We start from the raw sequence: 26,443 nt of genomic DNA on the forward strand, positions 1-26,443 counted from the left end.
AGAAATACCAGTGTCAAACTGCTTAAGCTGGCGCCTTGTTTTGAATACTAGTATTGGAGCCAAAACATTGTCTGTATGTCATTTCTAAATTCTACCCACTTAATTTCTTCATTTTGTGGAGAAACAAGAAGCTGAAAAACAGGAAAGTTCACTTTGAGTACAAGGCTTATTTTCCACTTAAGCCTACAGGTCACAAATGAAGGGTTAAGTGAAACCAGGCTTTGTTTTGCTCAATCTCTAAAATATATTAAACCACATTAAAATAGCTTATAATGTAAAGGAAAATTCCTTGCAAGCCTCTGAATATAAATGGATTCATGGGGAATGGAAATGTACGTAAAGACCATGGTATTGTAGCACCAATACTGAGATGTATTTCTATCTGCTCCAAGATACTAAGGATGAAATTTTTTCCAAATACCAAGAGTGAATCAATTGACATCTGGCTCAGGACATAAGTTTGAGGTATTAGGAGGTCTAATATCGATTCTAGTAAATGATAAATTTGTATTTATCAATAGCTCTCTCTATGTACATATTTAAAAAAATAAATTCCAAAGGCAAATTGAAATCTTTTGTCTTTTCTTCTGGAAGGACAAATCATATTGCTCTACTAGTTTCATACATTTCCATGAAATTCACAAAATTCAAATGGTCCTTAAATAAAAAGCAGTTTAGGTATTATTCTGTTCCAACAAAGTAAGGGACAAAAGCAGGGAGAAGGCAGAGCACAGCAGCAGCCAAAGGACAGCAGCTGATGAAACCAGATGAGAAAGTGAGACTGCACAGCAAAGGGTGGCACAAGCAAGAAGTTCTGAGGAATGAGAATAAGGAAAAGAAGACCAATCCCTTCAGCAGCAGGGCTGCTCATCATTCATGGTCATTCACCATGAAACTCACTTGGGCATTACGAAAAGAGCTGAATGCCAAGTTGCCAAATCCCCTGTTATTTAATTGGGGCATTTTTGTTTGTTTGAAGATCTAGCTTTTGTATTTTAATGAGTATATGAGCAGCTTAGATTCAGTTTCTTTAAAAGGGCATTTCTGGCCCTCATCACAGTAAAGAAATATATGAGATCATGATGTTGGTTCACTCAAAAAACAGAAGAAAGTTGAAAAGAGCAGCAAATTGCTTCAACAAGTCCTTAATTTTCAGGTTGATCTATGATCTGGATTTCTGATTTTAAATGCCAGAAATCATTAGGAACCACTCTTAAAATTGTGCACCTCCCACTGCTGCAAATAAAACTGCAATTCTCATGACAGATACATGCTTTAGCATGTTTGAACATTTGACACAATCTTCCTCTCATGTTTAAGGAAATTGCTTAATGGTTTTCTGAAGTTGTCAATAAGCCAAGAGAAATTACACTATGAATGAAACTTTCAGAAAACAAAGCAAGAATGACACCTTCATGACTGCATCTGAGAGCCAAGGACATGCACGTTGCTACCCCATGCCAAAAAGATCTTTTATTCACTACATAAGCACAATGCCACCATCCCTCAGCACCCATGGTGGTCAGCAATGCAGGACTCTGCACACAGCATGCAATCAGAGCCAGCAGGCAAAAGCCACAGCTTGGGCAGAGTGCCAGCAGCGGTGGAGCTGCCGTCAGGAGTCAGCCCCATCTCTGCACACACAGTTCCTATCTTCTCACAGCTGAATGCCAGCTCCTTTCCTCAACCTCAATCATCCAGCGAGAGAGGTGTTTGTGTTTAGGCTCCACTTAATGAAACCACTACAGGGAATGAGCAACAAATTGAAAAAACGCCCTCATGAGCACTTCTGCAGCAACCACTAGTTGGGCTTTTCCAGCACTACTCTGCTGCAGACAAGCAAATGGGGAGACTCTCTCCTGGCACTGAGGGGTTTGGCCAGCACTGGGATGTGCTCTCATTCTGAGCTAACTGACAGAGATTTGGTCTTTTTGGGGTGTCATGCAACAGCTGGGTTTGGCCCAAGAAACTGAAAATAGCTTGGTCAGTGTTTATTATTCTGTAAAGCTGTTGTCTATATGTATCCATGCAGTAATTGTTGAATTGAAAGTTCTAGTGTCTAGTACCTTAATACAAACTAATAACACCTAGGAAACCAAGGCTGTTGAATTCAATTGCTTTTCTGACATGTAATAAGGAGTTGTAGTCCTCTAAACCCAGTGATATTCCTCTAACTTCTGACCACAGTCCACTGAGGTTACTTTGAGTCACTCCTGGAATGCCTTCACTCTGAGGGGAGGTAAACAACTGCAGGTGCTATTAACAGGTTGCAGGCACTCTGTAGTTACAAACCAAACCTTGAGTGCTCAAAATTATTACTCTCAATCCTATTTAATTATTTATTGACCATAAGGGCATAAAGCAACCTTGCTCTTCACTCTGTATGTGTTGAAATACCAGTGCTGGTTTGCTTCTAGAAAACCAACTAAAGTTCTGGTCTTCCTTGTGTATCAACCACAGAACAGCAAATACTACTGACAATTTCCATCACTCTCTTGACACTTACCCTTCCATATCTGTTAGCATAGGACCCTGTAAGCAAGGAATGGAAAATGATGATTGTCTCATCCAAATCCCAAATGAATACTCTCTGTAAAAAGAGAATCAAATCAATCTGTTCCTCTGTGAAGCTGATACTTGAAACGGAAAGTTAAAACTTGAATGAGCAAGCGCACAAATGAGAAAACTGTACTGAAATGGTTATAGATTAAACCCGTGGCTTTCCCTGCCATTTATTTTCAGAACTAACAACGATTTTTCCAGAACAGGGTAATACAATCTGCTAGCCTCTTACTACAATCATCATTTTATCAAATTGTTCTATTTGAACAGAATTATCGTTCTTGTCAAGCATGGACAGCAAATGCGATTGTACAACACACTGTTACAAAGCCAGACGTGAGACAGAAACTGAAATGAAACCTCTGACAATTAAATCCTTTGGCTTTGAACTCCGTATTTCTGTAAGTCTTAAAAACAAAGTTCACATAACTGCTCTTGAAAATTACCCCTAAAAACAAAATAAAGCGAATTGCTGCTAAACATTTAAACCTCCTTAATCCAAGTCCATTTTGAATTGATTGTAGGCACTTGAAGAATTGAAATTATGAACTTAGATGCTGCATGTGTAAGAATTCATGACATCAGTAAATAACCCTTTTGCTTGCAGTCAATGGAAAACGTGCTTTAAATTTGTTCTGTGAGCACACACAAAATGGTATTTTAATGAAAAATAAAGCATTTGAATACAAGTATTTTAAGTCATGGTGAGACTATTTCCCATGATGACAAGTGGGCTAAGGTTTTGGATGGGAAAAGTAATGCAGCGTGGACACTCACAGCTACGGTGTGTCACTGGAGATGTGTGCTCAACATAAAGAACAGGCCTCTGGGAGGAATGCGAGCACAGCAGGAGAACACAAAACTCACTGTTGTGCTAGAAGCATCTCTGGTCCAAATGCAAACCTTTCCTCAGCTTGGGGAAGGCTTGTGCTGGGGGTTGGGGCTTGGTTTGTTTTTGTGTGTGTCTGTAGTGGTGTTTTGTTTGGGGGTGTGTGTTTTATTTAATTTAATCAAAAGAAGGAAGAATGTCCCAGTATTTTCCTGAGAAAGTAGGTGCTCTTCTCTGGAGGAGGTTCTTTACCAGACAAGTTCCACATTCTGCAAAAATAACATTTGAAAAAAGAAAAGAAAGGGAGCTCCGATGGCACTTCATTTTTTTAGTAGGTAAGTAACACTTGACTGTGCAAAATAATGATAAAAATAAGAGTCTGTAACAGGTCAAAGGCATCTAGTACAGTGTACCTCTAGATCAGAGTCAGGTGGTGGTGAAGGGTTGTTGTTTCTTCTGCCACGTCCACGCACTTTCCCATCTGAGCTACGCCGCAATCTGTCTGAATCTGAATCTTTAATGGGTGTCGATGGACTGTGGATTGTACTGTATTCTGCTGCAGCAAAGAAATTACATTTTTACCTCTCACTTCAAACTGCAAAATATTCAGCTTACTTGCTTTTTACATGAGGCACTACAGCCAGGATATTCACTACACAGGTCAAACCAAACCAGTTAAATCCACAATGAAGAGTAGCAACACTGATAGATGAATGACTTAAATCAAGTTATATGAAAAACCAGTTACACAACACTGATTTAATTCTAAGTTTTCAAACATGCTTTAAGGTAACTATTATTATGGAGACTGGTTGGAAGAAAACATCCAGGTGTGTAGAACAGCTCCATATAGAAACTGACAACCTGTCCAAATTCCCTGGTTGCAGACAGGTTTCTTTTAGAACATGACATCTACGCCAGATGAGTAGAGTTCTTTCTAACTGCAGTACAGAGGACAGGCCTGATTGTGCCAGGAGAAGTTCAACTAATAACTTAAATGTGCTTGGCTATGTAGATGATGTTTTTGCCTACTCTGCAAAGATCTGCTCCACACTGAGCTTTTGCAGCAAGCACTCTCAAGACAGGGCAATTCTCCATGAGCACCACCGCACCCCGACACCCCCTATGAGCACCACCGCACCTCCATGTTATGCTTCAGCAAAATTTGTAAAACTATTCACTTTTGGTGCACAGGTGAAAGTAATAGTTTACATATGCAAACCTCACCAAGATCTGAGCACATGCTAGTGGGAAGATGTTTTGCCACTGCTAACATCCGTAGGCTCAGTATCGGGGACATTCTGGAATGCTAACAACACAGACACCCAGCACGAGCCATCTTTCCTAACTCACCTGACAAAAACTAAACCTCTCAGCAATGCAACACATTTCAGAATCTCTTTTCAAGACTTCCTTTCACGGTTTCAACTCCACAGAAAAGACCTATCTTGACACTGTTTTCTTTAAAAAAAAAAAAATCCCTGTTTTTCTGAAGGCAGATGGAATTTTCACCATAAGATGTATTTAGTTTCACTTCCCAACTCACATTAACTCACTTCAGGGTTCAGTAGATGTGTGTATTTGCATCAATAGTAATTTTCTGTTTAATCAACCCAGCCCATGGCATTGCAGTTTGAACAGAGGGGTAGACTCCTCACACTAGCAAGTCCTTCTAAAAAATATCCTGTTGAAGTCAAAGGTGAGACTGAGGAGGAGACTGCACACACTCACAGCTACTCAAATTAATAACAATTGCTTGTGCTGAACGAAAGGAAAAGGTCAGCCTTCAAATCTACCCTTAATGGAAATCAGTATATATTGTGTATTTCATATCATGCTTTTGCCTAAGCACCTCGGGATACATTAAACAAAGCAGAAAACCAACTTGAGATGTAGCTCAAGATAAAACAAAGAGCCTTCAACAGAGACTCAACCTAGACCTAAAAGAATGATTCTGTGTGTAGGCTGGTGCCAATTCACCACCTCAGTCTACATCACTAAAGTCAGGTTTAAATGTTAGAAATGATTTATCTTCTAATAGTTGTTTTTTCCTAAGACAATGTTCACAATATTTAAACCATGTAAATCTGGAATGTTGATTGCTGTTTCACCTCCCCTACTTCAGCATAAATAAAAAGTCTTAACTCTGCTAGTACAAATTTTCCCAGCCTTTTAAAGTTAAATGACCTTATCTGCCATAAATTACTTTTATTAACATACTTAAAAAGAAATAAAAGAAAGACCACAGTGCACAAAAGCCTTGAAACAAATTACAACCCAGTGAAATAAACAGACCTGGATTTCTTCCACAAGTGTTCTAATCAATGATGTTCTAAGTATGTGCTCTGAAAGTCAGATGTAAGGACAGATAGCATTTCCTGTTGCCTAGCTTATATTAGGGTTGCTCTTGGTCTCTGACAATATAGTTAGGACTTCAGCTTTACATTCCAGTTTTTAAAACTCTTCTCATAAACATCACGTGCCTACAAATTTTAAGTATTAAACTTGGGCTAGTAATAGTACTACCAAATAAAACAGGCAACAGATAGCATGGGAAAAGGACAAACAAAACATCCTCATAAATACAACCAAATAAACTTGCAAGAGTGAGCAGACAGTGCAGAGTGTGGGAGGGCAGGGGAGAGAGTTCGTAAGGGCTGTTCTGCTTTCCAGATTTGCAAACACCTCCACTGAAGAACAAATGAGAGGCTGCACATATGAGTGGAGGCTCATTTCCATCTCCTCACAGGTGAGGGTTTGGATGGGTGAGACCCTCTCCTGGCAGAAGCCTTCAAACCCCACCATTGAACCCCATACTGTCTGGGCACACCACAGCCCGCTCCTCTGGGGACCGCTATACCAGCCGTTTGTCTGCCTTGCTGTTAAGGCTCTCTCCAGGAATCCGCCCTGCTGCTCTCACAGCCACACCATTATAAACAGAACTCAGCATTCCATGTAGCAACAGAAGTTCAGTCTGTGAATTTATTCCCTTTGTTGTATTTACAGGAATTTGAGACTTTCTCAAATCCCCTTTGTTATGTTAACTGCTTCCTGATGATCCTCTTTTCTAGGTGCTGATCATTGCTCTCTATAGTCCCTCCAAACTGGATGCAGGAACCCAAAGTCGAGCAAAGCTTAATTTCCCATGTCCCACAGGCTGCACTCCCTTCCAGACACCACTTGGCAGGAAGCAATCTGCATTTTCTGCACTATTTTCAATAAATGTTAATTTCAGAATCTCTCCATCATCTGAGGAGGAGAAAGCAAGACCCAGCTGGTTGTTTCTCAAAGACATGGCCAAACATTGCACACAAACTGAATATACAACATTGCTGATACCTGGAGCTTGTGTGCCTGCTGAGTGGACCAGTCTGTTATTAACAGTGTGACAGATGAAGGAAAAAAATGGGGGAAATGTGACATAGGGTGCAAGAAACATATTCCATGGGTGTAAAGGGAAACCAGAGCCATGGACCCTTCGGATTAAGGCTGCTTGAGAGGGTAGCCTTCATGTGCAGGGCTGGGTTACCAGCTCACAGTCCAATGGTTGCACTCAGGTCCTCATAAGGAAACCCATCCCAAGAATCCAGGATCCAGCTCAGCCCTGAGCCCCAACAAGCCCAAGCCCTGGCAAACTCTGGAGCAAGAACAACAGCAGCAGATGAGGGTGTCTGGAGCACTGAGAAAGGTAGAACTGGGAAGGAGCCGCCAACATTCCCCATCCCACATTTGTGCAGCTTGTCATTCCTGCCTAAATGTATACCTCACACCTGCTCCTGTTCAGATCACATCTCCGTTTTTTGAGTCCTCATCCCGTCTCCAAAGAACTTGCAGGCTCTCTTCAGCATGGTGTCATCTACATGTTTAACAGACAAACGCATTCTGTGCCGTCACCCAGTGATTAATGGAAGCACAGGGCCCGAGCAGAGGCCGTGGAATTCTGCCACACCCCCTTTCTATTTTAACTGACTTCTCTCTGGACATGGCTTCCTAAACAGCTGTTTACCATTCTGCTGTAGTTTCTGATAGGCTGCTTCAGCCTCCTTTGTTTTCAAGACAGCTAAGTGAAGAGATTTAACCCTGAAGGCAAAAAAAACTTTGAAGTCACCTATGTTGTACCCACCACTGTGCATTCACTGGTGCAGCAGTGTATCTGCTCACTCTCAGCTGACTCCATAGAACCAGACATATTGTAATGTTAGACAAAGGAATGATTACACTCCTAAAGCACTGAAATGAGTTTTATCCTATTCTTGAACATCACAAACAGAGGGAAGTACAGGGGAAAAATCTGGCCCACCACAAAATGTGGAGCAGAAAAGGGGCTGAGCACCAGCTCTCCCCTGCCTGTGCCAGTAGTAAAGCAAGATCACAAGCTGGCAGCAGCCAGGTGAACACAAGGAGTTCCAATAAGACCTAGGAGATTTGTGACATGTTTTGCCCAAAATGTCAGGCTCCCAAAAGACTACAAGAGCTCAAGAGAAGTCTGAAGACAACCCTGGAAGAGCAGCACTCAGGAGTCATACAGCCATGCCACATTAGCAGGTTGGCTCTGTGGGACCAGACAAGCGGTGGCAACCACCCCAGTCATCACTGCCTGTTTCTGTGAGGTCATTTCAGTCTAAGTCCAGCCTGATCTAGTGTCTGTTCTGGAGGACATCTTCCAAGTTACCCTTGTCTGGAAGGACTCCAGCCAGGTGCTCTAGAACCACTCTTAAGCCAAATCTCTGCATCAGACTCCTGTTCCAAATTGGAATGCTGATGTAGGCACATCCTAAACACACAAACAGCAGCAGCTTTGGAAATCCCCTGGGATGAAAATGTCTGGAAGCTGGAAAAGGGCTCAGGGCAAGTCATGCACAAAGCTCAGCCTGCTGCTCCCAGGGTGTCTGCTGCCAGGGGAAGGCTGCAGCCATTCTTCTGTGTGCCAGGTGCCTCCACAAAGGCCTGTGCATCAGCTCCTCTTCTATATCAGGGAACATGCACACAAGGTCAGATCTTGCTGCTGTAGCACCTCTCTCCATTCTGCCCCAGGCAGACACTAAATGTTACACGTGGCTTCTACTTCACACACTCACAGTTGCTCCTTCCAAGCCCTGACCAAGCGTAACAGGCCCAGTCTTGACTTCTGTAGTCAGACAGAACAGCATTTGAACTCCAGGTTCTATAAATACATGCCTCCTTTTCCAGGTGTCCTGGTACTCCAGGGGTCCTGACCCCTGGCAGTCACCCCTGTACTATATGGTGACACCAAGCCAGAAAAACACCTCACAAAACTGTGTGGAATAAAATGTTTACATCGTGATTTACTCAAAAGACATCAACCATACTGCAGCAGGTTTGCTCCTATGCTTCAAGGCAATGCATTATTGCAACTTGACTTATTTCTGAAGTGTATCCTTTCCTGTTGTCCATCACTATGGGCAGTTTTGATGGTTTGGTCATAAAAGACAATCTTCCAACTTTTCATAAACAAGAACACTTTGATTGCTTATGAACAGAGAATACAGGCAGAGATACCATTTGCAATACCATATTCTGTAATTCCTTTCTGTTTGTTGTGGAAATCCCCCCTCAGTAACTGCTGTATTTTCTCAATACAGCAATAGTATCACATGACAAATCTGGGGAAAATTTGCTAAACACTCAGCATGGAGAATCTCAGGTTCTTTTGCAAGAATCCCTGGATGTCCTAGATTGCATGGCAAAAAATAAAACAAAACAAAAAACCCAACATATTTAACTAGGAATTGTGGGCAACCATAAAAGGACTACTTTATATTTGCACAAGGAATTAAACACGTTTTAAGTGAAATTATCTGAGCTTCCTAAGTCCACAAAGTTCTATTAAAACTGTCACAAGAGCATATAATTCCTTTCTTTCACATGTTTGTTACTAGACTCTTCCATTTCAGTGGCCCGAATTCACAGGAACCACATACGCCTTTCAAACTATTCTAGTGCCCCTATGAAGGCTGAAGACTGTTCTCTGCTTGCCCTGGCATAGTTCAGACCACACAGATTATATGAGGATTTGAAGTATAGAAGATGTCTAGGGATATAACATCCAGCAAGAACAGCTGCAGTTCAGCAGCTGGAGCCCATCCTGCTAATATGGTGCAGGATCCTGACATGGTGGCTCTGCACTGCTCCCCATCATCCCTCAAGCAGCATTACAGTTGGGGCAGAGAATCAGCAGCCTAACCTGACCAGACATGGCCAACATAGAATCAAAGAACCACAGAGTGGTAGGGGTTGGAAGGGACCTCTGAAGATTGAGTCCAACTCCCCTGCCAAAGCAGGATGACATCCTCCAAGAGGAAAGCTTAAAAAACTGGACCCTGTCCAAGGGGAAATGGATTCACTGGCTGGTCCTTGCTTCTACCAGGAACTGATAGAAGAGGCCTGCCCAGGCATATAGACACAGAAAACTAATTCAACAGCTAACAGCCTTTAAGCCCCTGAGTCCAAGCCTGGGAAAAACATACCCACTCTCCCCATACGTGTCTTTACCATTGCTTTTAGGAAGTATCAACTACTTAACACATACATGCAAAGATTTTGAAAAAGATCAAGATGCAGATGATACAACAATCCACTCCCAGAGTATCTTGATAAAAGCTAAAACATGATTGCATTTGTTTTTTTTTTCTTCCTACTTAAGAAAAGCAAACAATTCCACAAGAAAACAAAACAAAAAACTTCAAAGTGAAAAGCAGAGGAATGATGCAGACTCCAGCACACATCCCTGTATTCTAAAAGCTGCAGAATCCAACATGCATCCATCCACGTATTTAGAACAATTCCTCTCTCAGATACACTTCACACAATCTCATGTGCAGAAACACACACCAGGTACATTTTCCTCCCTTCTTACTTTCACGAAGTATATCAAGAGACAACTCTTCCTCAGGTGCACACTCATGTAGAAAACCAAGAGTCCTAGCAAATTACATCAAAGCTCACTTTGCCAATGCAAGATCAGTCCCATCAGGTACTTCAAGAAAACTTAAAGTCACCTCCTCAACAAAGCTTCAAAAAAAAAAAATCCCCTCCTCATGCTGCCAAATCACAGCTGCTGCTTACCTCATCAAGAAATACAACCTTGGGCTTTCTGACAGACTGCAAACAATCTGCTAACTACTGACATGCTTGAACTGCTAAAAAATGTTAGCGTTTTGTTTTATTTAACAATGGCAAAAATATTTTTCACTCCTCATTTGCAAAGGCAGCCTGAGCAGTTTGGTATAAATGTTCAAGAAATCTCAGCAAATAAAGGAGTGCCAAATTCCAGCAAGAAAGGTAAACTGACTGGGGAAAAGGATGAGCTGCTGAAAATCTTTCCTTAAAATGGAAACACTTGTGCAATTTCAACTGCCCATTGCAAGCATTATTATGCCCTCTGAAAGTGAAAACATAAAAGCTCTCTTTCAAGTGGACAGTTGGGCCTGAAGGTCTCTTGATTTCAGTCTGATTTAGGGAAAAATCAATGGAGTTTATCATAACAGACAGCTTAAAAGCATCAGGTTCTGGTTTAGTGTGGAGACTTTCCCAAAACCTGCCATTTTTAACACAAGACTTGTACAGATAAACACAAACAACTGGCATTTCACATAAGTGTTAAGCTTTTACTTTTATCCCAGCTTTTCTTTAATCTGTTTTCTGTTAGCATCTGTGTAAGGCATGTCCCAGGCTCAGGATTAAAAAGCAATAAACAACCAAATCAACGACTATACCCAGAAGAAAAAAAAAGTCCAATTCATCCCCCTTTCAGCTTACAAAAATGTGCCTCATAGGGACCGTAAAATCCATGTAATTACCTGCTGCAGGATCTGTGACTGCCTGGCTGGCGATGCCAGATGGTGGCTCCTGGAGCTGATATGTGGCATTGGTGGAGGGCGTGGTAGGGCTGGTGCTGCTGTTCATGTAGTGTGCAGGGTACGGAGAGCTGTTGTAGTACTGTGCGTACTGGCCCTGGCCGAAGCCGGGGTAAGAGGGGTACTCCTGCAAGACAGAAGAGCAGCTGAGCAGTCCATCAAAGCTTTGCTACTTCTTAGTATAAATTCCAAAAATGTAACTACAAACACATGTGGGAGTTTCAGCACGTGTGCCTCCTGGGCTGCATGCTGCAGGGCCTAAGACTGCAAGGCAGCCAACTGAACTCCGAGCCACACATGAGTCTGTTTATTAGACACACTGCTGAAGATGTGTGACAAACATCATCAACCCCAATTAGTTCTTCTATTGGAAAATGACAAACTGAAGAAAGACATTAACAAAAGTTAGCACTGCAAGTTAAACCACTTTCAGAAAGGTAATTTAAAAGCTACGTTTTTTCAGTAGATCAGAATTCTGTTTGCCAAGGCTTCCTCAAGTCATATTTACAAATTTACCTGCTGTGAGCTATTAAATCCAGTAGAATTTGTGAGTGAATTATTTCCTGCATATATTCCTGATGATGTTGTAAAACTGCTGCCTGAAATGAAATGAAACATTATGTTAATTACTAAAACAGAATTGGAAAATAACTTCCACCATGCAACTGTATAAGGATATGGCATTTTTGTAACATTTCCCATATGCTGACCTCTTTGGTTGTCATCACCTCTCTACCATGTTAATATATAGAAAGCGATAATTCATCCTTCCTACACCCTGTGTTTCATTATTGCAATAAACTCCATGAAATCTAGACAGGAATTGGGGGCCACCTCAGATCTTATTATTAGGGTATCCTGCCCCTCTAAATACTCAGTGTGGAAGCGACGAGGGCCTCTTTACTTCAATTTTTTTGTTGAACAATAACTGTGAGCTTTTCCCAAGAGATGCCACCTCTCCTCACTGAAGCCCACTGGCTCCATTTCTCCTCCTGCCTTTGAGAACTGGGTTCTCTCCCCCAACTCCAAGCCTGGGTTCTTTGCAAGAGGAGCAGCAACCATGGCTCCCTGCTCCGCACAGCACAGCAGTGAAGCCGTTTGGATTTGCTAATCAGTCATAGACAACCCTGGGCCATGAGCATTCTTTCTTTTTTACAGATTCTACCAGGCATGTCACAAGGGGGAAAAGAGCCTCTTTGAGAAGGGTGACCTTTCTAAGGCTGAATTTAGTGCAGAGACTGCATTACTGCCTTCACCTCCTCCCTCTGCCCTTCACCAGCCACTGAAAATAGACAGATGGAGCTCTTGTTTAATACCTAACCTGAGAAGATGTTCTACTAAAAGGGCAGCAACCCACCCTTTCAGCTATTTTGTCCTTACTGGTTATAACCCAGAAATGACACAGCCACCAGCTGAGACATATGGATGCACAGGGTGAAGCTCCATAAGCCACCAGAAAGCATGTAATGAGCAACCTCTTGAACCCATCCAGCAGGAGAGGCCCAACCCGCAAGGAGCTCTCAAGAAAGCTTGGTTTGCAGCCTCCTTGCCACCAAACCTGCCCTGATGCAAAGTACACAAAGGCTTGGGGCACAAGAGCTTGCAAGAGAACAAAGCTGGTGAGGAGGGATGGAAATCCATGGGGGCCAGAGGCACAGATGAACCAATTCTGATGTTCACCACACCCCTCAATTAACAACCAAACCCTGTGCAGTGGCCACTCATCAGAGAAGTGGTGACTTCTGGAGAAGGAGGAATGCAGGAGGAGATGCCCGCTCAGCACAGTCCCTAAAGGGCATTTGTGAGCTATTTACTTTTGTGAACAGAAAAAAACCCAACCAAATCCATAGGTATCCCAGGTCTAAGAAGGCAGAAGGAAAAACATTAAATGCTTTAATTGAAAAGGTTACTTAAACCACACACAAGTTAAGCCTCAAAGTGGATGTGAAGTGTGTCCAGCAGCAGTGAAAGACGAAACTCAAACCTAAGGTGTCATAATGACTGTAAACACGTCTCTTGTATTGCTCTTGGTGCAAAAGCTCTGTGCTTGTTGATAGATGCTACTAATCCTGGGAACTAAAATCAGATTACTTCAGCAGAAGAGCTGACATCCAAATTTAGCAGATAGTGCAGATAAACACTACTAATGAGAAAAACATGTCACTTTGAATTATTTAAAATTGGAAAACAGATGTTATTTTTTATTATAACAAACCCCAGAGCCAAAATACAGCTGAATATTTTAAATTGCAAAACTTTGAAACGCTATTTTATTTCTAAGCATGATTTGAATGGAAGAATGAGTTACTGTCCTGATGCAGTAATGCACTCAAACACCAATTTTATAGGTGCAGTCTGAACCATTCTGAAAAGATACAAAAGGCCTCTCTTAGTTAAGAAACAAAAAGCACAATAAACAAACTTTTTTTTTTTATGATTGCATTATCTTTCCACAGAAAGTTTGGCAAATAATTTGCAATAGCAAATGAGAAAAGTAATGAGATAGCAGCCAGCATCCCTTCCTCTCAGACAAAGACACAGCACACAGACCTCTTTCATCTCATGGTCAGCACAGGCTCCTACGGAGGAGGGGCAGGGGGTCTTCCAGACCGTAACAAACACGAAGCAGGTTTCTCAGCAATGGCTCTGTGGGCCACCCAGAGCTACTGGCCTACAGTTGTTTTCAAAATACTTGGATTTTGCCATTTGTTTTTTCAGTAATGGGCCACAGCACGGCATAGAGCTGCTGCTCCTACACCAGCCAAACAGCCACAGGAGTCGGAATCTCTACCAAAGGCACAAGATTTACAGCCCCAAGCTGGCCAGCAGTGCGGCTGTAGAACACGGTAAAAGCTGTCAGACACAGGTCAAAGGTCTGGTTTGCAAAGAGCACAGACCCACATTAAAGCTGGGAACTCCAGTCATTACCAGAGGGTGGCTGGAACCTGCTGGGAGCAGGGTGCAGGGCTCACCGTGACCCTGCAGGATACAGTCCTCCCTGGTGCAGTGGCCACAGAGGTCCATTTGCTTCCCCAGGTCAAAATCCTTGCCATGGGCTACATCTGTCACCAGGGTGCAACGGATGGGGCAGAGGTTTAGCACAGCTCTCCTGGGGAAGCTCAGGATAGCCAGATGGGCCCTTTAAGCTCAAGGTTTCTGCCGTTTGCTTGCAGCTCCTCAAAGCCCTTGCCAAACTCCCCCAAACGCCCCCCTGTTGTCTTAGTAACTGCTTAGCCATCCAGCACAATATTTTTATACTGCACAATAACCACCAAATACCTTTACATTTATTGGTTTATGGATGAATTCCCAAACCAACCGCTCAGTATAGACTCTAACATCCCAGCCATGGTAACTAATACAATGCTGGTGCTCATCACAGCTCTAGAACCCTTCCAGCAGGATACTGGGGATATTCAAGAAGGCAGCTGCAAATGGAGCTCTTTCTTTGGCACCTGCCCCACCCCCACTCCACTCCATTTATCCTCACTGAGCAATCCTTAGAACTCTGCCAACATAGGAAAAACAGCTCCTTCCCACAGCCATCAGCGGTCTTTCAACATCTATGAACCAACTTATATGAAAAACAGCTTAAGGAACATACTCATTAAAAAGGGGGAAGGAACCACCTAGGACCTCTTCCCACCCCCCCATTATAGAGATGATAAATTTGTAACAAACAAAAAACCAATTACCAGAAAGCCTTAGCAAGGAGTCACAGGCAGTGATTGTCCCCATCCTTGTCAAAAGCTGGCAGTCTCTCCTTCCACTGTTGCTGGGTGACTCATCAGGGTAACGGTAGCAGGGTCAGGAAAAGCACTGGGTTGAACTGGCTGCACACACACTGTGGGGCAGTGTCCTTAGGTGGTTGCAGAGTGGCCCCAGGGAAGAGGAACTAGAACCACTGCAAGCTCAGGAGCATGAGGGAACCCCAACCAGGGAGCAGGGCAGCTGCTAGGAAATGCCCTCTGTGACAGACAGGGATGGCAGCAGGGCCCTGAGCTCATTGCCTCACAAGGCTCATTGTGAGCAAGGTTGTGGGATCCATTAGCTTCATTTAGCAGCTCAGCAGCTGCAGATAGGAGATAAACAGCTATTGCAAGCTATAACAAGGCTGAAGCTGCTGCCTCCATGCTAGAGAGGAAAAGGAGAACAAACTCAGTTGCCTCTCTGGAGGTTTCTGCACAAGCAAATGAACAGCAGCAGCACTACCCCTGTCTTCAAGTGAAAAGAACCAAGTTTGTCCTTAAATAATAGCTGAAGCTATAAATAGGTTCTCCTTCCAAAATTAAATGAGCAAAGGGAAACAAATGTTCCTGTTTACTTTTAACAGCTGCTCAATTAATAGGAAGAATTAAGCCAATTTAAACTTGTTTCAAATTCAAAAGTTAGCCTAATGAAAACACTAAAAAGGCAGAGTTTCATGTATGGTCTAGATACATACTGCCAACAGTTAACTACACAGAAGACCTGGTCAGCAACATGATTGTACTTAGCTTCCAACAACTCCACCAGTACTTTAATCTGAAATGTTCTCCTTAACTCTGCTCTTATGGTCTGTAAGGTTTCTGTAGATCAGGCTTTCCCCCACTGCCATGCTGCTCATAGCACAACAGAAACGACACAGGGACCAGCAAACTCTCCCACTCAACCTGTGGCTCCTCCACCCAAGCCAGACCTTCAGCCTTCTCCTGCCTTCCATGGGTGGGCAGCTCTCAGCCTCAGTGCAGCACAGCTGGAGCAGAACCCAGGCTCATACCTGGGTGAAAATCAATGCCTCTGACCCTCCCTTCATTAGAGCCTCCCAACTCGGTCATCTTTAATGCATTTATTTTGCAGAGTATTTTTAGATCTTTGCCTTTCAACACATACAGCTGAAATGCTTTCCATGATCTTACTGCTGCACCTCTTGATATCTGCTGTGTTTTTCTGTCTCTGACAATTCTGGTCTTATACACATTTTGCACATGACAGAAAAAGAAATATCCTTTATGAAAGATCTCTATTTTAGCCACTGAGTCCTAGCTTTGCTCTACCAATATCACTGCTCACTCTTAAAATTTTCCAGCAAGCACTCTCTCACATTATCCCATGCTGCTCCCCCTCTCCTCCCTCCATCAAATGAGTTTCCCATAGACATCTGCAAAACCACTTCAATACTTTGCCTAAAGTCCTTTTTTATTGATATTCCTCTGCTCTTTACCTTACAAACCCCCTACCTTTAGAGCTGTTAGATAATCAACATGGGGTGAGGATTACTATGCTTAAACAGTGCCAGCTTATTGTCTTAGGCCCTCCTAGCCTGCACATTTTATTGCAGTCTCCAGTTTCTGTGGGGACTACACTTTCATTTGGCTATGTATGTTAGCACAACAGGATCCTGATACACAGCTGTGGCATGAAGGCATGACTGCAACAAATTACAAGCAACATGGACATAACTTTAAAATAAGTATTTCCTAGCAACAATGAATTATCAGTTCTTTAAAAGCTGGAATGTCAGTCCAGAAAGTCCTCATAGCTGCTGCTGCTGGCAATCTTTCTGAGCTCTCTCCCATAGAGAGTCAGGAAGGTTTGGAGTGGGGTGGGGTACATTTGTCTAAATTCTTTAGTGGGGCTATCTACAGAAAGCAAACCAAATAACCTGGTTATGGTTATATTTACCCTGATGAGAAGATCCCCACTATTAAGCATTCAGATGAAAATTTCACAGTATTACACTATCCTCCTCTTGTCAGAGCACACTGCAAGTAAGCAGTACTTCAGATGTCAGATTGCATCTTCTGCCTTACAGAGCTACTCAACGCAGTTCAGAAGGGAATTAAAAAAAGAAACAAAAAAACCCCAACCAAACCCCATCTCCTGTGTCTGAGGAAAGGACTGGCTTATTATACTCTTAAAATAAAAGCAAAACATCGTTCACTTGGTCTCTGTGAGCACTTCTGCCTCAAGACACTCCATGGAGCATTGACATGATGGCATGGATTACATGCAATGCTGACAATAACAGAAGTGCTAAACTTTTTAAAATGAGGTCCAGTTCTGCCAAGAGTTCTACACTTGATTCCAATTGTCAAATATCAAAAATTAGTTATTTGCAGTAACTAAAGATATTATTAAATATCCCTTAAAGTGGTGAAAATCCAGAACCAGGCACACCCAGCACATTCCCGATACAAGAGAAGGAAAAGGAACTGGGAGAACAAGCTGCAAGGATATTAAGCAAACTAAATATGCAAGTAAGGCTACAAAATATAGTTGACAATAATAGCCCCCCACACACAAAGACTTCCAGCTTTTAAATAGACTTCAAAGTAGCAGACTTCAATCATTACATAGCCACCTCCACAGCTGCAGAAGGTATTTTTATCTCCTTTCCCTTCCCAAACAAAATCAGGTGTCAAATTATATTTGGCACTTCCTAAATTCATAATCCTGACACATTTTCCAGGACTTGCTTCATCATACTCGCTTTTTGTTAAAATATTGGTATTTGGAGATCCAGTCTTGGTGTATTAACACCACAACACTGCACTACTCAAGAATTAATGAAGTCACTAACTGAAGGGTCTTCCAGACTGCTGAGAGCTGGCCCATTGCCACTCTCACAGGCAACCAGCATTTCAGCTCCAGCTGCAGCAACACCAGGGCTAAGTGCTCAAGCAAACACTCATTGTTATCCTAGGAATATAAAGAAATAAATGGAGAAGAAACAACCCACAGCATTAAGTAAATATAACTAAGATAATATCTGTTTATACAGACCTTGCATCTGGTAGCTATAGGGAGCCTGTCCAGGTTGAGGTGTGCTAAAGCTGGCACCATAGCTTAGAAATCCTGTCTGTCCAGGAGTCTGTGACTGTGCCAATCCACCTTCTGTCTTGATGCCTGCCCACAATGCACCTAAATCAGTTAGTGATAGCAGATCTATTTGTTCATATTCAGACAGGGGTGGAAAAGAAAAATCACTTCATTAACAGCATTTTTAACACACGCCTATTGCCACAGGGAGAGAAGGGCTGTGGAGAGCATGCACAACTGCATGGGCAGGGGCAGTCTGAGAGCACGCTAAGCTGTGTGGTTCTCCCTGAGGTTCACCAGGTGGAGGTTAAATTCAAAGCTTTGTTTCCAGTAACTGCAAAAGAAGTTTCCATGTGAACAGGAAGCTGCATTATTCCTTTTTAACTTTCTTGCCAGAGGCTGACTTTTCCATACATTCATGACATTTCACAGAGGTAGATCAGCAGCTTTGTAAGATTTTAATGAAGCACAGGATAGCCAAAGCCTTGTTGCCATCCTAGCAGCATGAACTGCAATGAGTTTCAGAGCTAATCAAACACTATAGGAGGCAGACTTTTAACAAATAAACACCTAATAGACAGGAACTACTCCTGAAGCCATCTCCCAAACTGTGAAAAACATAGCAGAGAGTCAATCTGCACTGAAAGGAAAATCCATTACACATCACATTACCCTCTCGTTTCCAAATTTAGTAATTAAAAAAAAACCCAAAGTCCAGTTAAATGAATGACTTGCCTCCCAACTTCAGTGATTCCTCCCCTGATTTGTAAGGCAGAAAGCCAGTAAAATATCAGCAAGTGAAGCACTGAGGAAACAGACACAGTTCAGCCTCTGTCTCTTTGGCTTAATTATAAGGTTGTCCCAACATGAACTACTATCTCAAAATAATTACAGCCAAGGCAAAGGAAAAGTAACACAGTACTCTGGGGCGTTTCACTGTGGCATTCAGTAATACCTCACCATTCAGAAACCACCATCATTTAAACAGAATTAATCTAAGTATGAATTAGTAGCATTCATTTGAAAATGACTGTTCCTCTTAGCACATTTCCTGGTTGGAGGGGTGGCTTTTTGAAAGCAATATTCAACAACATTTGAAGGTAGGAGAGGGCTGAGAAGTGGCTGTGTTTGCAAACTTCACTATCTCCCTATATACAAATGGCAGCATATTTTCTTCTGCCATTTTAATAATTTTTCAACTGCTGTCATTAATTATCCTTAATTCCTTCTGTCAGACTAACTGCCAGATTAACTGCTTTTTTTTCCCTGATGCTTCTTCTGTTTCATGTTGCAATGAAACAATCTCAGTGAAGAATCTGACACCTCACTTCCAAGGGGAAGCTCCTGCTATGGATGTTTTGGTATCAGTGATCCCTATTTGTTGCCTAAGGCCTTCTGAAACGCTGATTACAGATTGTTCAGAGAAAGTTTAACTAAATCAAGCATTCTGGTTTTAACAGCCTGCCTGAGCCCTGCATCTCAGATGAAGCAGGAGGAGATGACCAAAGGCAGTGGCAGGAGGATACCACTTTGCCCCTTTGCAAATCTCCATGCTATGAAGAGCATCTCCTGGGACTTATTCTTCTCACCTGCTGTCATCCAAAATGCCTTCACCCATCAAATCTGAATGCTCCCTTCTCCTTCCCCCAAGGCTAATGTATGAAAGGAAGTGGTAAGCGACAGTGAGAAAACATAAGAGGACTGCCAGGATCTGGGAAGAAAAGAAGTTAAGCAAAGCCTTTGCTAGATGCTAGTACCACAGCAGGCAGGAGGAGGCAGTTTCAAGAAATTCTCCAGCCACCTCAGGGGCTTTGCAGATGACCCAGAGCCAGGAGCTCCTGGGAGGCAGCTGTCAATGGCATTCCCCTCCACCCCCCTTCCTGCCTGTCCAGCCACAGCATGCTGGAGTTGGGGGAGTGGAAATACGAAGAGGCCAGGGGTGCATTTGAGACAGCACCTTCCCAAAACTGGCCCAGAAAAAATCTGGGGGAGGCTGATGTAGGAATTCACAAATGCTTTCTTCCAGTAAGACCCAAGGTAAAAAAAAAAAAAAAAAAAAAAGCCCCCACACTCCAAATCAGATTTTCAGATTTTTTCCTTTCACAGAACAAATCTCCTCTCCTCCTATCTTCTAGCAGCTCTGCCAGGATGGGAGGAAGGTAAGGCAGATGGTACATGGGGTCTAAGCAGCAAATTGAAGAGGAGAAATCTGACTCTATATAAGGCTTCAGTTCTTGCCTCTTGCGAACGAGCATCCCAGGGTTCCCCATATCGTTTATCTTGGAAGCATGGATTATATGATGTGTCTTAAGGATGCAAAAATATATATGGTGTTTGGTCCCCAAGCTAATAAAAACCCCTGGTGAGCAGTTGCCAAGTAAAGTAGCTCTCAATTCTAGTTCTGCTGACAACAAGAAATCTAAATTCAAGTAGAGAAATCAAGGCCTTGGTGAAGTCAGTGGGAGTTTTACAGTTGACTTCAGTGAGGTCCCAGAGGACCCAGAGGAACAAAGCAGAAGGAAAAAAAAGTCACTGGGCCAAGCAGAAGTGCAAGGTGTCCACAGGAGAAACACATCAAAAGCAGTGCAGATGGGCAAGGGGTCTCTGTTATCACACCCTTGATCCAGCAGGAAATGGCAGACAAGTTCCATCAGCAACATGAGCTTAGAGGCTGAGGGGCAAGGATCCACATCTCCATAGCCTTTAAATATCCTTAAAACATTTTTATGTAAGTTTAAAATAAATTAAATGGAACCAAAACTGAAAGATCCAATTCATGTTTGTAGCCCTACTTCTGGCAGCAAGTAATCAGGGCTGCAGCCACAGGAAGAACGCTTCCTTGGGGCATACTTATTGATGGTATATAAATGAAACACATTTAAGTAAGGAGAACAAAATCTGTTTCTTGTACCCACTGTTCACGATAATCCGCTGTAACACATATCTGAGACCCAGTGGATTTCAACTTACAGATTTCAGGATGAAAGAGATCCACCATTTCTGCACTTGAAAGCTTTAATAATTTTAAAGGAGCACAGTTTGTACCACGTGTTCTGTCCTTTTGGTATAGAATTCACATTACCTGAATGTATCTTTACAAAATACCCAGACAAAAGCATAGCGATTGGATATTTTAAAATTTATTCCCCCAGAGGGACACAAGACCTGTTTTCTAGTAATGCATTCTTGCTGCCAAGCTGCTAGATCTGCTGGGAGACCACAGTCTGGCAGCAAAATGGTCTCACCACAGCAGCTTGGGTTTAATTTAATTTTTTTTTTTTTTTAATATTTGCTACTTAGTACCATCTCCTTCATCAGGCAGATGGAGCTTTGGTGGCAATTTGCCTCAATTTTCACCTCCAGGGAGTTTTAAAACATTGAACATGAGGTCTTTTTTTGTTGGGGTCTTTTTGAAACAGTTTTTCAGCAGCTGAATATCAGCAGAGCTTCACTGATTCTTTTGGGTTCCAGTTTTCTGGATCAGCTGAAAATCTGCCCTTGATGGCCCAATGAGCAGAGCTCCTCAGCGAGTCACCAGGACCTGTGCCTGTGACAGTTCTGGAAGTCCCTATTTTCCCATTTTGGTTCTGGTGTTTCATGTCACCAATAAAAGCCTAATGAATCTCTCTCCTTGATCACAAAATAAAGCCATCCTTTTTGAGCAGCTTCTTATGTATTTATGTATTCTTTTGAATACGTAAACTAAGCATCACTCAATGCCAGTCGTCCACAAAAAATGCTAGGATGTAGCTGTCCGACCGAATAGTAAGGCAAGTGGCAGAATCATGATCTAAAAACCATTGACCTCAAGAGCAAAATAAGATGGAAGTTATTTCTTACCGTATGAAGGAATTCCATAGGGCTGGCCAGGCTGGGGGTAAGTGGCATAAGCTGTAGCTTGTTGCATCCCAGTTGTAAACTGTGTCTGCCCGTACACCGCCATCGTTTGTGAAGAGGGGGTAGGAAGAATATGTGGGTATGGTCTGCTATTGATTACAAATGACAGAAAACAGGACACACACTGCATTAGATAGACATACCTGAACTTAGTTTTAGCCCTATTATAATCTTGCTACTTCATTAACACATTACCATAGGCTCTGCTAGATAACAGAATATGTACAACAACAAAACAGTAAGAAATCAATAATAAGGGAGAAAGCAAAATCAGAACTATCCAAACAGTTTTTAAATACATTCGTAGCATTATTTTTTTTCTTTTCTCCTGAAAGCTGCTGTGGTGAAAATTATTTCACACATGGACCCAATTATTATTTTAAGAGAGGTTAAAAATCCACCTATTTCAGTTACTTTATTACTACTACTACTATTATTATTATTTTTAAAAGATATCATACTTGGAAGGGTAAATCTGTGGTGGGGAGAACTGATGTGTTTGTCTTGGGCTGAAACCACTGCTTCCAATTGCTGCACCAAGGAGAAAGAAAGCACACAAGTGTAAATACACACACCAAAGATAAATATTTTTCCTAATAGAATTTCAGAGCATTAACAAGATTTTAATTAAATTCAAGCATCACTGTACCTCAGAAAGTAGCATTTTATCAGGAACTACACAAGAATGCTTAGCATAAAATCTTGATCGGAAATCTCAAATACCAAATTGCCCCTCCGTACAGCTCCTGAGCAGTAGCTTGTTCTTTGCTCGCACACAGTCATTTTCAATGCAAGCTGTCTATTTCTGAACAGAAATATTTTCTTCATTTTTCAAAGGATTACTGATATCTCAAGTAAAATTTTTAAGGTCTACCTTTTATGAAGAAGCTTTCTGTGTGCCTCAATGCAAACCACAAAATGGGCACAGAGCACATGTCGCTTTCCAAAAAATAATCCTGCCATACAGGCAACATGCTGCCATGCTGCACTTCCTTCCCTTCTCCCCATCTCAGCTGCTTTCTAAAAGGCTTTCATACCTCCAGAGCAGTCGGCACTGCATCAGTAAAGGCCAAGGTGTGCGCATCCTTAGCGCCAAAGGCCGGTGTGGGCAAGTGAGCAGTGGCTTTCCCCCAGCACCCACGGGGCTCTGTGCCAGCACACTGCCTTTGCTTCACTGCTCTGGGTGCTGCTGAGAGCTGGCGGCTGGGCCAGCGTGCGCTGGGTGTCAATCCCACCAGCCCTTTCCTTTCTGGTTACTATCTGGGTGCCATTTCTGCTCTGGGGCCCAAAGTGGGTTTGAAGCCTTCACCAGGAAGGGCCAGGGGCCACCAGGTTATGTGGCCACTGTAAAACCAGAACTGGAAAAGGAGCAGGCCCCACTGTGAAATGCCTGCACGTAAACAAGGCACAGCTAACTACCCTCTGCCAGCTACCCCCTTCTTGGCCAACTACAGGAACTCTACACTTTGGGAGCACTCCTCAGGCACAGAGGGAAGCAGAGAATCTCTTCCCCTGCCTTTCACACCCAACTGGTTGCTTTTCTGCAGCCCACAAGGCTGCAGATACATCAAATCACATGGTTTGACCTTCAGTCAGATGGCTGTAGACACACATAGCTACATTTAAACACCGCCTTTCAGCAGAGATTTAAAACACTCTGGACACCCTGCTTTGGCTTTCAGGTTTGGTGTTTCCATGCTCAACAGCACGTGCAGGAAATGGAGGCTGTTACAGGGCCAGAGAGGGGCTGGCTTCCCACAGCTCAGCTGGCTGGGAGATGTCAAATTTGGCTGCTCTAGAAATAGAATCCCACGATACAGTATTAGATCCTTTTTCATTTGATTTGCGCCATAACAAACCTAACATGCTAGAAATACCACAGTTAATCCACAGGTATGCAAAAAACTGTGCAGACATCTCACAATTTTCTCACAGTGTTGGCCTCTTGCATGTTAGAAGCTAAGACGTGTTCGGTTTCCATGAAGAAAAAAGCCTGACAAAAGAATTAATACTTTGATAATAATAATAAATTACAATATGTGAGGGAGACCTACCCCTCAATTACTACACTAATCACAGAGGCAGGTATGTTTACTCACAGAAATCAAGAGTAATTACTCTGGGCCAGAATATTCCCTAGTGAAACTCCCACTGAAGACACTGATGGACATTAATAAGCCTGATGCTGTAATGCTCCTTACTGGGGGAAAACTCCTATTGATTTACACTGCCTGAGTAAGATGAACAGAAATAGGCATAAGCTACAAAGCGTACAAGGCTTTTAAGCATCTGTTCACAGGTTTGGACCACGTGGGATACGAAAACAGTAAATTAAAAAAAACTGAGCTTAACACATTTGATTACTGCTTACCTGATCCTGAGAAATTGTCTAAAGACCCGTCTGTCGTGGTAGTAGTAACAGCAATCTCACTGCTGCTCATTGGCTCTGTTTTAACTATAGAAATACAAATAAAATATCCTTTATATGCACCTAATCTTGCCCACACATGCACACACACTCACTACAACTACAAGCTAAATAAAAATCTGCCCCAAAAATTTTGAATCATGGCTATCGATATTTTGCGTGTTGTGTATTTGTGTACACAAACGATGCAAAGTACTGGCAGCTATGATTCACAGACACATACAAAATGATCAAGAGAGTTATTTCTGTCCCTGAGAGATAAGAGACACTGTAACAAAACTGAAGGCCCCATGCAACTCTCTCTGCACCTGTCCTGATTCCTCTTAATCCTTCAGACCCAACAATAAGGGTCCACATTTAGATCAGGTCACACAGACATCCACAGGCTTGAAAGACAGAAATTTGAATGAGACAAAAAAGGAAGTAATTTTTAAATGGGTTTCTCTGAGGCCCATTCAACTTTTATTTCACCCAAATAACTTTTCAGAGGAAAAATGAGAATTTGTGATTAAATAAAACACTTTCCTCATGGCGAATTTCTCCTCTCCGAACAAAATCCAACTTTATACTCAGCAACTGTGAATAAACAAAGGGGACAGTCCTCACCAAATACTTCAAAGAGTGCTTTCACATCTATTTCCTCTGCACCCACAACCCAACACAGCTGTCAGACAGCAACAAACAATGAGTTAAGAGAGTGTCTCCTGGCTCATACTGCTTCATAGTTAATTATTAATTAATGACTTTTAATAAAACCTCAGCAAACAGATTTTCCTTTCTGTGGCTCCAGTGCCATCTCAGTAACGACAGCATTCTGATCCCTGGAGCAAGTATTGGGCTGAGCTGCACGGATGCAAACAGGCACAACAGCTACTCCCAGGAAGTTCACGGGAATTGGCAAGCTCTCAAATCCTTTTTTCACAAACCCAGCTTTTGGAGTTACAGCACACCAAAAGTAACTAAGGATGACATCTCAGAAAATAAGGGAGCTGATCTCACTATCATCCCTTTCACCCCTGCTGATGGAGTCACCATTTCCCACAGAGCATAGCTGGTACACACCCAACATTTCAGCAAGGCAGTTCAGTGACAATGCAGACAGTGAAGAAGAGAGAACCAAGGCAAACTGCACCCCACCTGACACATAAAAGCCTTAATATCACCTTGCCATGGCTGTGTGCGTGCATGTTTCTCTACACGTGTCCAAGAACTGCAGCCTTGACTAGCAGGAACACTTTTTGGTGCCAGGTTTGGAAAGGGCAAGGGAGCGGCACTTCCCCCTTTTGACAAAGGGCCATTCCTTCCCCTACCAATCCAAATCCTTACTTCTGCATGCCTCTTTCTTTCATCTGATCTCATCCACAGTGTAATCTAGATAATGTCTTTCTAAGTGGATGTAAATACTTCTCTTGCCATTGGTTTAAAAGACTACTTCAACTATCTTGGCCACTCATCTGGACTTCAGATCCTTGTTAAAGATCGTCATTTGGGAAAAAACTCCCATCAAAATGGAATTTCTCTCTACAATTCATGAGCAATATTTCAACTGCAACCATGTTTATAACTGAATACTGTTTACTAAACATAAAAGTGCTGAAGATACAGGAAAACATGAAACACTGCAGTGCCTTCTTCGTGGAAATGAGTTGAAGTTGCTGACAGAGGGGCTCACAAATTTTTCATGACAACTGTTCCTTATGTCTCCTCTCAGCTGTTGCATCTCCTGAATATATGAAAAAGTGAGATAAGAAAGGCTGTTCACGTTATTCCTGACCTGGATAGCTATTATTAGGGTGATAATAAGTAAGTCCTATCATACCATCTTTAAGAACACCCATGACCTTAACAGACCTTGTGCCACCACTAGTTAGGAATTTAATAAAGATGGATAGGAACTGAAAAGCCCTCCATTCCCCAAGCACTTTAATCAAAACACAAGAAAATTACTACCTGCTTCCCCCTAGCCAAGCCTAAGCATAGTTTAAGAGGTTGAAAGCTTGCTATACAAAGAAACAAGCTGAGAAAAAAATCCATGGTTTTACCAGATGG

At 42.4% G+C, this 26,443-nt stretch overlaps 1 protein-coding gene across 6 annotated transcripts in view; it reads right to left on the minus strand.

The window, feature by feature from the left end:
• EYA1 (EYA transcriptional coactivator and phosphatase 1) overlaps window positions 1–26,443 on the minus strand; it is a 61,573-nt gene that overhangs the window by 28,373 nt on the left and 6,757 nt on the right. For 2 of the 6 annotated variants that reach the window (XM_054394774.1, XM_054394771.1), the window contains exons 2-9: window positions 24,338–24,421; window positions 22,428–22,497; window positions 21,910–22,052; window positions 18,034–18,156; window positions 11,785–11,867; window positions 11,212–11,395; window positions 3,805–3,944; window positions 2,507–2,590 (exon numbers count right to left, since the gene is read on the minus strand). In XM_054394774.1, coding sequence (XP_054250749.1) covers window positions 2,507–2,590; window positions 3,805–3,944; window positions 11,212–11,395; window positions 11,785–11,867; window positions 18,034–18,156; window positions 21,910–22,052; window positions 22,428–22,497; window positions 24,338–24,421 — 911 coding nt within the window. Of the gene's footprint in view, window positions 1–2,506; window positions 2,591–3,804; window positions 3,948–11,211; window positions 11,396–11,784; window positions 11,868–18,033; window positions 18,196–21,909; window positions 22,056–22,427; window positions 22,498–24,337; window positions 24,422–25,966; window positions 26,014–26,443 lie in introns of all 6 variants that reach the window. The other 4 variants (XM_054394773.1, XM_054394770.1, XM_054394769.1 and 1 more) reach the window with 3 other exon arrangements.

Source organism: Indicator indicator, chromosome 31 (genome assembly GCF_027791375.1).
Source record: "Indicator indicator isolate 239-I01 chromosome 31, UM_Iind_1.1, whole genome shotgun sequence".
Lineage (NCBI taxonomy): Eukaryota > Metazoa > Chordata > Aves > Piciformes > Indicatoridae > Indicator > Indicator indicator.